The sequence below is a fragment of the Leucopleurus acutus genome, assembly GCF_964270905.1.
Source record: "Leucopleurus acutus genome assembly, chromosome: 13".
Taxonomy (NCBI): domain Eukaryota; kingdom Metazoa; phylum Chordata; class Mammalia; order Artiodactyla; family Delphinidae; genus Leucopleurus; species Leucopleurus acutus.
In genome coordinates, this window is record NC_139155.1 from 79,300,948 (window position 1) to 79,313,465 (window position 12,518).

The 12,518-nt window shown below is 38.4% G+C and overlaps 1 protein-coding gene across 3 annotated transcripts in view; it reads right to left on the reverse strand.

Annotated features, from left to right (window-relative positions):
• TAOK3 (TAO kinase 3) overlaps nt 1-12,518 on the reverse strand; it is a 187,454-nt gene that overhangs the window by 40,812 nt on the left and 134,124 nt on the right. For all 3 annotated transcript variants that reach the window (XM_082852602.1, XM_082852600.1, XM_082852601.1), the window contains 2 exons: nt 5,972-6,139; nt 3,248-3,454 (listed from right to left, as the gene is read on the reverse strand). In XM_082852602.1, the coding sequence (XP_082708728.1) occupies nt 3,248-3,454; nt 5,972-6,139 (375 nt within the window). The remainder of the gene's footprint in view (nt 1-3,247; nt 3,455-5,971; nt 6,140-12,518) is intronic.

Sequence of the window (12,518 nt, forward strand, 5' to 3'; positions counted from 1 at the left end):
CATTTTGGTACATGACTCTTTTTGAATTATGGTTTTCTCAGGGTATATGCCCAGTAGTGGGATTGCTGGGTCATATGGTAGTTCTATTTATAGTTTTTTAAGGAACCTCCATACTGTTCTCCATAGTGGCTGTACCAATTCATATTCCCACCAGCAGTGCAAGAGGGTTCCCTTTTCTCCACACCCTCTCCAGCATTTATTGTTTCTAGATTTTCTGATGATGGCCATTCTGACTGGTGTGAGAAATAAAGATAATATAATTTTAAGCTCAGGTATAGGACTAAAATGGGTTTCATGAAGAGATACCATTATTTAATATTGTTTTTATATATAATATATTCTATTCTTGTAGCCTGCTTATAGTTTTTTCCTTTTTTCATTGTGGTAAAATACACATAGTTACCATCTTAATTATTTTTAAGTGTACAGTTCAGTGCTAATACACTTATAATGGTGTATAACTGTCACCATCATCCATTCCCATAACTCTTTTCTCCTTGTAAAACTGAAGCTCTGTACCCATTAAATAACAATTCCCCATTTATCCCCTCCCCCAATCCCTAGTAACCATCATTATACTTTCTGTCTATGATTCTGACTACCAATGGTAGTCATATACTTTCTGTCTATGATTCTGTACCCTAAGAGCCATAGAGTATTTGTCTCTTTGTGACTGGCACATTTATTTCACTTAGCATAATGTCTTCTCAGTTCATCCATATTGTAGCATATGGCAGAATTTCCTTCCTTTTAAAGGTTGAATAATACTCCATTGTACATATATACCACATTTTGTTTATTCATTCATCTGTCAATGGACATTTACATTGCTTCCACCTCTTTGCTGTTGTGAATAATGTTGCTATAAACATGAGGGTACAAAAATCTCTTTGAGACCCTGCTTTCAATGCTTTAGGATATATACTGAGAAATAGAATTGCTGGATCATATGGTAATTCTATTTTTAATTTTTTGAGGAACCACCATACCATTTTCCACAGTGGCTGCACCCTTTTCCATTCCCACCAATAGTGCACCAGGGTTCCAATCTCTCCACATCCTCACCAACACTTGTTATATGATGTTTTTTTTAAATAGTAGCCATCCCCTAATGTGTGTGAGGTGGTATTTCACTGTAGTTTTGATTAGAATTCCTTAATAATTAATGATGTTGAGCATCTTTTCATGTGCTTACTGGCCATTTTTATATCTTCTTTGGAGAAATGTTGATTCAAGTCCTTTGCTCATTTTTTTTTTTTTTTTTTGCGGTAAGCGGGCCTCTCACTGTTGTGGCCTCTCCCGTTGCGGAGCACAGGCTCCGGACGCACAGGCTCAGCGGCCATGGCTCACGGGCCCAGCCGCTCCGTGGCATGTGGGATCTTCCCGGACCGGGGCACGAACCTGTGTCCCCTGCATCTGCAGGCAGACTCTTAACCACTGCGCCACCAGGGAAGCCCCTTTGCTCATTTTTGATTCAGGTTGTTTTTTCGCTGTTGTTGAGTTTTAGGAGTTCTCTATATATGCTGGATATTAATCCTTTATAAGATAGATGATTTGTAAATATTTTCTCCCATTCTGTGGGTTGCCCTTTTACTCAGTTGATATTTCAGACTATAAATTAACATCTGGTTTTCTTAGTTGATTACACCAAGGAGAAAAAAGTATTGAAAGGCCCATATTATTACAAGAAAGCTCTATACTGGCATGTAAAAATTAAAATTAAAACCCCCAATGAGTTCAAGACCAGCGTCTTTTTTCTTGTTGATTATGCCAGTAGAGTCTCTCTTCTAATTTTGGGTGCTCATTTGAGAGGTCCTGGAGTAAAAAGATCCAACAGAATTCCTCTTCTTTTGCTCTCTATCCCCACGGAGCCCCAGAGGTAACGGAAAGGAAAAAGTCGATCTCTATCAGCATCCATGATAGCTCCTTCCAAAAAGAGAGCCCAGCAAAACCTTCTTTTCAACCTTTCAAATACATGACCACTTGCCCAAGTTCAAAGAAGGACAGCTGACAATGCTGAACTCTTAGCAGATTTCCGCATCTGCATGCTATCGCTCCTTTCCTCAAAATGCTTTTATGGTTTTCTAATAATCTGGGTCCTTGCTGTCTCTCTGGTCTCAATTCACTTTCTATGTAGTTCACCAAACTCTAATCTCTCAGATCCTTCCCTTCCTACTTGAACATACAAAGTTCCTTTTGTCACAGGGCCTTGGTACATGCTGCTTCCTGACTCACCCCAATCTTTCACCCCAAGGTAGCTAACTTCTATTTGTTTCTGAAGTTTCAGCTTAAATGTCACTTTACTGGGGAGACTTTCCCCTACTCCCTGCTAGATTAAGTCCTCCTTTTACCCAGAACAAGTTTTATAATTACATGATAAAGTTACTTGTGTGATTATTTGCTTACTCTCCCCCACAGATAATAAGCTCCATGAAGGCATCATGTCTGTTTTGTCTGTATCCACAGGGCCTACCATAGTTCCTACCAGATAATAAAGGTCCCCACCAATGTTTGTTGAATAAATGAATAAGTTAATCAGTTCAGAAAATAAATGTAATCCCTCCACTATTCATGACTAGGCACCAATATGTTTTCTCATGCCTTCCATCCTTACCTGTTCAATTTCCTTTTTTCCCAAGAAAAATGCACACTTAATAGTGAAAAAAATTCTTAAACTTGCTCACCTACTGGAATTAGACTGTGATCACTGATACTTATTAAAATAAGTACATAGGGACTTCCCTTGTGGCGCAGTGGTTAAAACTCCACCTGCCAGTGCAGGGGACAAGGGTTCGAGCCCTGGTTGGGGAAGATTCCACATGCCATGGAGCAACTAAGCCCATGTGCCACAACTACTGAGCCTGTGCTCTAGAGCTCGTTGGCCACAACTACTGAGCCCGTGTGAGTAGAGCCCATGCTGTGCGACAAAGAGAAGCTACCACAATGAGGAGCCCGTGCACTGCAACAAAGAGTAGCCCCACTCGCCACAACTAGAGAAAGCCCATGCACAGCAATGAAGACCCAACGCAGCCAATAAATAAATAAATAATAATACAAGAAATAGGCACAGATACAACTTGCCTAGTCCTACATTATCTTTTTACCATAAAAGAACTATCGTGTGCTAGGTTGAGTCCCACATTTCAGTTGTGAAAGGGGAACTAAAATATCTGGATGCTAAGTGACCTGAGCTGGCTTCATTATGATTGGCAAAGCCTAGTGCTGTGAAGGGGACCATGAAACTTACCTTCCTGTGCACAACAGAGGAACTGGAATTTACTGGGCTTTCATCATCATGCATCATGACAATCTCCGAGCTGCTATCATCCATGACCTCCTGCATGCTGTTCACACTGCTGCTCTGGCTGCCTGTGCTCACAGACATGCTTGGGATGGAATGGTTGCTGCCCAGGCTGTCCAATTCCCTGCTCAGGCTGGTTCCATGTTCGCTGTCCTATAAAAATGGGGCACTTGGGTTAAAAAAAAATGACTGGAGGTAAAGTACCAATCCATTGACTAAGCTATTAAGTACACTCAATTTTGCAGTGCCAAGTTGCTTTTCTGCCAAATCTGCAAGGATAAACTTTTAATGTAGTGGCTCCACTACTCCCCTACCATTTTCTGACACCTTCAATTCACTTCTATGCCTTCCACAGGGGCTATTCTGGGCATGGGTCATAAGGCTCCAAATGCTGCTATGCCAGGGCTTTCCTCTGTCATATGCGACTTTTCCTCTGATATGTGACTATCATATTATTGTATTGCTATTCGGTAATCAGAACCAGGCCAGGTTTCTGAGAGACCTTCAGGAACATCAGGGTGCTAGGGAAAGACCGCAGGCTACTGAACAGGGGACCTCTAGGATATCTACAAACACGGCAGTCGTCACTTGAAACTCAAAGCGAGTGAAGAGAGCTTTCAGAGATTTGACAAACAATATGGTCCTTTGCAAGTCATTACTGAGTAACTTCATATCTAAGCAGGGATATTAATTCTACTGTCCTGGACAGGTAATTAAATTCTGCCTCCCTCAGGCAATTCTATCATGCTTACCTCTGTAATCTTATTAAATATATCTGTCAAGTAATACTGGTATTCATCACTACTTGTCCAAAGACTACTATTTGAGAAGTGATAAAATAATCAGAACATATAATTTATCCATCACAGTGGGATATCTTTCGATACAAGATTAAATAATATAATTAAAGAAACTTAGCTCCAAAAAACCCCTATTTTCAAAGAACCATGCTGTACATACATAACTTTAATGAATTGTTACTTAGCCATGGTAATATAAGGAATCACTGACAAAGGTAATTTGGGTAATTTAAAATGATAGATAATACATTATATTTTTAATAGATTTATTTTCCCAATTAAAAGGGCTCATTTGTATATATGCAATCAAGAGACTTTATATTCCAATTCAGCTTTCTTAATTCCATTTTTATAATTATTGATAAAATAATTTTATTTTCTTTTATATTAAAAAGCTAAACTAAAATTCATTCTTCATTCTTTTCCTATTTTTTAATCTATTTTTAGAGGAAGAGGAGTTCTTTCTTTTGTTCAAGGCTAATCCCTGCACTAATGCTCTTACTGTTATGTACTTCCTGAGATCCTACTTCTTTAACTGCATCTCTTTCCTCTATCTCCAATGCCTCTGTCCTGGCTCCTTTCCTTCTGCATATAAATATGAAGAGGGCTGCCCTATATGTATATACCTTTCTACCTACTGCCCTTTGTCACTTTTCCTTCTTGGCCAAATTTACGAATCTTAAAATAACCAACTTTTGCTATCTCTGCCTTCTCACTTCCCATTTATTCTACAACCCATGGTAATCTACTATTTATCCTAACTATTCCTGTAAAACTACTTTTACTAAGGTCATCAAGAAGGCCCTACTTGTAAAACCCAGTTAACACTGTTTTTGGTCCTTATGTAACTTGACTGCTCTGTGGCATCTGATGGTATTGGCTGCTCCCTCCTTGAAGCTGTGTACTCAGTAACATCTGTGACGCCTTTATCAACCAGGTCTCCCTCTTCTTATGTGGCATGGACCCTCATCTCATTCTACATTCAGCTCCTTGATTCATCATCATTTTAATGTCCTTGACCCCCATCCAACTATCCTTTACCCAGACCTCTTTCTTATGTTCTGGATCTGTATTTCCCAACCAAATGCTAGATATCTCCGTTCAGGTGTCCCAATTGTCATTACCCTTCCCTTCGACCAATCCTTCTTAAGTTATTTGAATGAGAAACCAGAAAGTCATCTTCCTTTAAAACCTCCATCTGTACACTGTGTCAGTAGCATATGATGCCAGGAACTTAAGACTCAGTAGGCATCAAACTGAAATCATGCTTAACCTCCTCTTTCTCCTCGGTTCTTTTTCTCTGTTCTTGGTATTGACATACTCTAGTCACCTAGGCTCAAATGCTCAGTCACCGTAAATTCCTCCTCATCTGTCACTGTCAATGAGAAGCACTGTATTATCAAATCTACCTCTACAGTGTTTCTTAAGTGTTCCTCTTCCCCTGATTCCCATACACACTACCTTTACTGCCTCTTGCATGGATTATTATCCAGAATGTTACCTATTCAAATCCATCTTACACTCTGATGCCAGGATAATCTTCCTAAAGCACCGCACTTCCCTGAGTCTAAAATGCCCTAGGCCTGCCTGTCAGAAACGGCCCACCTCTTCACTAATCCCCACCAGCTGATGACTTTTTCTCTCCCCACTATGGCCCCTGCCGTGTGCTCTCCCTCTACAGCATTTTTCATATTTCGCCTTATATAAGAGTTATTTTATGAATGTCTCTTCTGCAACTCTGCATGTCTCTTAAGGCAGAGAACATCAATTACACTGTTATTCCCCAAAGTGTTTTTCATAGCGCGCTGGTCCAGAACATTTTCACATAGTAGGCATTCTATAAGTGCCTGCTAAAATAAACTCAACCTACTTCTTCATCTTCCTGTGATTCATTCAAGGGTCCATTTCGTGTCTCTTGGAAAAGGATTTTTTTCATTTTCCGGTACTGTAGGTTATCTAGCTCACGAACAGCATCTTTTGTCCTCTGTATGAGGTCAATTAGGACACGTAGTGGCCGGTCTCGTCGAACAAAGTCATGCTAATTGAGGGAGGAGAAAAAACAGAAACTGATAATGAGGAGACATATTTTTAGGTGCTAGATTTAGATACAAAAGTAAATAGACATAAAACAGCTCTGTGGATTTTGAAGAAATAACAAGATATGATTTTCATTTCATGTAGCCTGTCATCTTTATAAATCTCATAGAGCAATAACTATGCTTTTCTCTTCTTCCTCAAGCCCCATTTTGTGGACTTGTCCTAGAATTTACTCGAGAATTCTTGAGGTTTACTTTACCATAGAAGTAGTGACAATGACTAGAACTTTAAATAGTAGCTGAGAGCTTGTGACTTTCAAATCTGAAACTACATAATAAGCAAAAGAATGCAGAGTATAGAATATTCTTCTTATAATCTGCCTCAATCCTCTTCCCCACCCTATGCTACCCTTTTAAAAACAGACTTGTGGGGCTTCCCTGGTGGTGCAGTGGTTGAGAGTCCGCCTGCTGATGCAGGGGACACGGGTTCGTGTCCCGGTCCGGGAAGATCCCACATGCCGTGGAGCGGCTGGGCCCGTGAGTCATGGCCGCTGAGCCTGCACGTCCAGAGCCTGTGCTCTGCAACGGGAGAGGCCGCAACAGTGAGAGGCCCGCGTACCGCAAAAAAAAAACAAAACCAGACTTGTGTATATTTTGTTTTCTATTTCTGTGGTCATATATAGTGTATGCTTGAAAATATGGCAGCTATTCCATATATCCAGAAGTCAGAATTCTGGCAACTTTATCTTCTCTTTACAGAGCTGTATAACCAGAAATAAGGGAAAAGGGTCTCTGAGAAGTAAAAATCTCCGCCCCAAAGTCCTTCAGTTTTTCTTGGTATAAACGGGCTTCACTTTCAATATTATCAACGATCTCTAAGATATTCTGGCTTCCTCGTTTCTCAGTCTACAGCATTCAGAAAGAGGGAACAAAAGTGGGAGAATAAAGGACTGAGAACTGTTAGAGGGTTACTTGTTGCCGAAAGAAGAGACCTTTGAAAGTTCTCTGACTGCCTGACAGTAGAGAGAGGGGAAGTCCATGATTAATACACCAACCAACCAACCAAATAAGAAAGAACCAAGGTTTGTGGGCTAGTTTGCAAAGGGGCAAATGCTCTTCATACAGTCCTTTTATACTACAAGACTTCGTGAAATGCTATTGTTTCTGAACCATCAAGAAGAGAAATTATATTCGTTATACTTTCTTCAAGAAGGCAGAGAAGCACATCATATATTTTGACAAGATTACCACAGAAAATGATCAAAAGTAGGAGGGAATTTTGTTTTTTAAAGGAAAAGTTTCAGTTATGTGGAAAATTCACTTATGTGAAATTATAATTTGAAGATATTGGGAAAATGAGACGTAATGTGGTAGCCTTAGATGATGGAATAGATTTAATATCTTTGTAAGTTAAACAGATATAAAAGAGGAGCAGGACCACTGTGAGAAAAAAATCTATATGTCTTGTGGTTCTTCACGCTGACTTTGCTGTCCGGGGAATTGTGGCTTTTGCTCCCGTTTTTATAAAATATCTCTTCCTATGCAGAGTCCTTTCTGAAAATGAAACACCATTCCCAGAAGGAAGCGTAGCCTGCATATTTCAAGAAGAGAACGAAAGGGAGAAAGTAAATTATTTTGCTACTCCAGTGCCTGCAATTAGATAAGAGCAAATCAGTTTTTAGTAAACTTCAAGCTGTAACCTAGGATACTGAATTTTAGAGCAGGAATAACTCTTAGAAATTCTTTTATTTCCAAGGTGAGGAAATTTAGGCCCAGAGAGGTTAAGTGATTTACACAGCTAAACAGTGGAAGAGCTAGAGCTGCAACCCAGGTTTCTTTATCTGGGGGTTTGTTTTCTGGTGTTCTACCACTTATTTGACCATATCATTTGTTGTGACAGACACTGTGGCCCATTTATCCTCCATTCCAACCTCTTTTCCTCACCTTCCTTTCTTGTAAGCAGTAGAAAGTAAAAGAAGTTGGACTCCACCCTTCTTTGCAGTTAATAGCGTGACCAATAGTTCTGGCCAATGAGATATAGGCAGAAGCCCCAGAGGAAGGCTTTGTTTTCCAGAATAAAAAGCAAGACACAAGAAAAGAAGGCGCTTGTTTTGCTCTGTGCCCTGCCTTTCTCTTGCCAGGAATAAAACTGAGTCCTGGAGATGGGGAGCCATTTTGTGACCAAGAAGACAAAAGCCACATACTAAGGAGGGTAAATTAGGGAGATAGGAGGAGCTGTTGAGCTGCTTACATCACTGGACTGCTTTCCCAATGTCCTGGACTTCTTATTGTGTGAGGTAATTAAACCCTTACTTGTTTAAGTATTTTAAAGCTGATATACTCAACATCTTAAAAACATCTCACTGCCTCCATCGTAAAGTCTGACCCTTTACAGGGGGTTCCTGCTTGAATGTCTAGGTTCCAATCTAGTCACTCATTCTCCTCCTTCCCACGCAATGCATCCTACGTCTAAATCATTCTTGCCTCGTGCCGTGCATTTCACACCTGCATGTCTTAGCTCTCGTTCTCTCTGCCTGCAATCCCATCCCCTCACTGTTCTCTAAACCCATACAGTTAAAAGGTTCTCAGATCATTTTCAAAGAATGCTTTCTTTGTTCTTGGAAATATGTTTACTTTAACATTTAAGTAATAGAGAAATGCATAAAAGAAAGTCAATCACTCAAAATTCCACCATCCAAAAATAAATATTAAGTCATGAAATAACATTTTAGACACTCTCCCTCCCTCTCTCTCTCACTCTGTCAGAATGATGGATACCCAGAAATAATTTTACATGAGAAACTTATTACACATGGTAATTTAAAGAATAATCTACTAAATTAAGGTGTATTTGAGTTTAATAGAATTAGAAGCGTCTGAAGTAAAATAATTGCTTAACATTAGTTATAATTTCTTCACCAAGAGTTACCAGTTCCTAAAGGGTCCTCTAAAGTTAAGACAAGAAAAAAAAAATTATGAAAAGCTTTAAGACATAAGAGTTACTTAAAAAAGACTTTCAATTTAAGAATTTATTGACCATCTACCCTGAAAAGCAGGAAAATTAGTACATTTACATTTCTTTCTTACCCCTACTTTTTCCTAGTTACGTTATTATTTTTACATTTTCAATTTTTACACTGTCAATGTTTATAAGTTTTACATTCTGCTTTTTGACCACAGCAATGATTTTACTGTAGTTCTCTATTTAAATTAATCCTATGTGAAGGTGACATTTTAATATCACGAAGAAAATGTGACGAAAAGATGGATTATTTAAAAGTATTTGGGAACAGCAAGATAGCCAACTGGAGAAAAAAAAAAAGTTGAATTCCTTATAACAAATTTCTGCATGACCTCTCCAAAAAAGCCCAGAATAAAGAATATCAAAAGAGAAATAAGAAGAAAATATTTGCAAGAGCTACTACAAATTAATAAGGGAAAAAACCCAACAACCCAACAGACAAATGGGCAAAGACTGTAGAGCATTCATAGAAAAGGAAATAGAAATGGCTTGTCAACATATGAAAGATAGTCTAATTCACAATGAGAAACACAAACTAAAATGACAGAAAAGTTTTTCACTGATCTGACTAGAAGCTCAAAAAGTTTTGGTACTCATACTTTGTTAATGGACCATAAATTGGGGCATCTTCTTTGGTGGAAAATCGGCAATATTTATTTAAATTTAAAATCCACATTCCCTTTGATTAGCAATTCCACTTCTAAGAACTTATTCTTTGGGTATCTGTATATACAGGTACAAAATGACACCTGTGTAAGGATATTCATTCCAGCACAGTTTGTCATAGCAAAAGACTGCAAACACCATAAATGAGTTGGTTATAAAAACAGTCCATTTGAGTATATAATGGAGCCATTAGAGAGGATGAGATAGTTCTTCATGTAGTAATATGGAACAATACTCAAAACACACTATAAAGTTAAAAAAAAACCCAGCGTTTATAGTTTGCTACCACTGGTGCAAAAATAAAAAAGAATATTTACTTCCATATACGTAGAATATCTCTAGAAGGACATGTACAAAATTAGTGACACCAGCTGCTAACTCTAGAGAAGGGGCTGGAAGGGGAAGATTTACTTTTCATTCTCTCCCTTCCACTATTTTTTTATCTTCTAAAATGTGTACTGTCTATCCAAAATGAAGAATGTAGTCTCTTTACAATGCTAAATAAATAAATAGTAAATAAATAATAAATATCAGACAGCAAACTTAAATTTAATGTTCACCACCAGTCCTTTTACAAGTTTCCCCAGTTCCTAATTCACTCTTTCTTCCTTCTTCCCTCTGTCCCTTTCTCTTTCTCTCTTGCTCTTTCTTTCATCAATAGATTGGCTGGATTTTGCTACTGAGTAATTAAGAAGAAGCTTTTAAGAGAAGAAAAGGCTTGAAAATGTCAGCTGCCTTTATAAATTGAAGAGCACCTTAGCTGGGTCACAAATCCTTGGTTTACATTTTCTTTTCCTTAGAACTTTGTAAAGTTCTACTCTTTATCCCAGTCCTTGCTTTATTTTTCTGATATTATATCAAATCATTTGTTTGTTTTCTTACTCCTTCATTAGAATATAAGTTCCAGGAGGGCAGGAACTATCTTTTTCTTTGTATCACTGTATGATTTTCAGTGCTTAGAACAGTGCTTGGCACACAGTAGACAATCAGTAAACATTGTTGACTAAATGGTAGGCTCACTTGATTTGGCCCACCAAACAAAGAGTAAATCAAATCAAATAATGATCCAAACATTTATTTCCAAAAAAGTTTTCTTCAGGTATATCTTTAAATATCTTCTGTTCCATGTGTTTTGCTTTCTTCTTTAGGAATAATAGGTTGGAATATATATCTCCTCTGTCTTCCACATGTGTCATGTTCTCTATAATCATCTTTTGAAAATTTTCTTTTGCATTTAATTTTATTTCCCTAAGACTATCTACCATTGGAAACACCTAAATGGGTTGGTTTATTATATTAGTTCATTGCTTATGGTATGATTTTAATCTATATTTATTTATTTAAAAATATACTTATTTGGCAGCACTGGGTCTTTGTGGTGGCATGCGGGATCTCACGTGGGATCTTCATTGCCGTGTGTGGGATCTTTTAGTGTGATATGCAGGCTCTTAGTTGCGGCATGCAGGCTCTAGTTCCCTGACCAAGGATCAAACCTGGACACCCTGCATTGGGAATGCAAAGTCTTAGCCACTGGACCACCAGGGAAGTCCCTTAATCTATATTTAAATTTTTCTCTTTTGTTTCTTTCTTTACCTCTGCCCATTTGTTTTTTATATCCTTTTGTTGTCTGTTGCCCTAAAATATCATCTTTGAATGCTTGTAGTATCTCTTTGAGGATTTTTTTTTCTCCTTAATTTATAGCCCAAATTTATAATTGTTTTCTCTTTATGGCAGTGCTGTTTGTGTCCTGCTTTTTAAATCTTTGTCTACTTCAAAGTAATAAACATATTATCTGTGTTTCTGGTGTTCTGCTGTCTGTAGTCCATGTCTAGAACATGTGATAGCTCTACACCAAAAGAGAATAAGGTAGAGTCCATTGCCTTGTTGCTTCTGTCACCATATTGTTGTGGCCTGTTACTCACAAGAAGAAAAAACTTACTTCTGGGTAGAAAAACTAGTCAGCTTCAGACCTACTTCTTCAGGAACACAAAGCCAGAAAATAACAGAATAAGAGTTCTGAGAAAAAGAAAATGTAAACCAAGAATCTGTGACTTAGCCAAGGTGCAATTATAAAGGCAGCTGACATTTTTAACCTTCACAAATTTAGGCAATACAATCCTGAGTTTTTCTTAAAACAAAGAAACAAACAAAAAAGTGCTGAAAAACACATACACAGAAAAGATTACAGTAACCTGGACTATTCTGTGGCCAATAAAAGATACTTAGATTGTAAAAGACTCCCACATACTTCACTGATATTAATGGAACACATTGCCTATGTATATAAAGCCTATAATAAAATGTTACATGAAAAGAGATGCTCAAAAATGCTATGTGTTGTTTTTTTTTTTGTGGTACGCGGGCCTCTCACTGTTGTGGCCTCTTTCGTTGCGGAGCACAGGCTCCGGACACGCAGACTCAGCGGCCATGGCTCACAGGCCCAGCTGCTCCATGGCATGTGGGATCTTCCCGGACCGGGGCACGAACCCGTGTCCCCTGCATCGGCAGGCGGACTCTCAACCACTGTGCCACCAGCGAAGCCCAAAAATGCTATGTTTAAGTCAGATGAATGCAGTTAACATGTGTGATGCAATGCTATGAAAATGTCTGTTTTATATGTTTATCACATATCTTCATTGCCTGATGATTTGACAACAACCTAACTGAAATCCCAGAGTTGGTATTCGAACCAC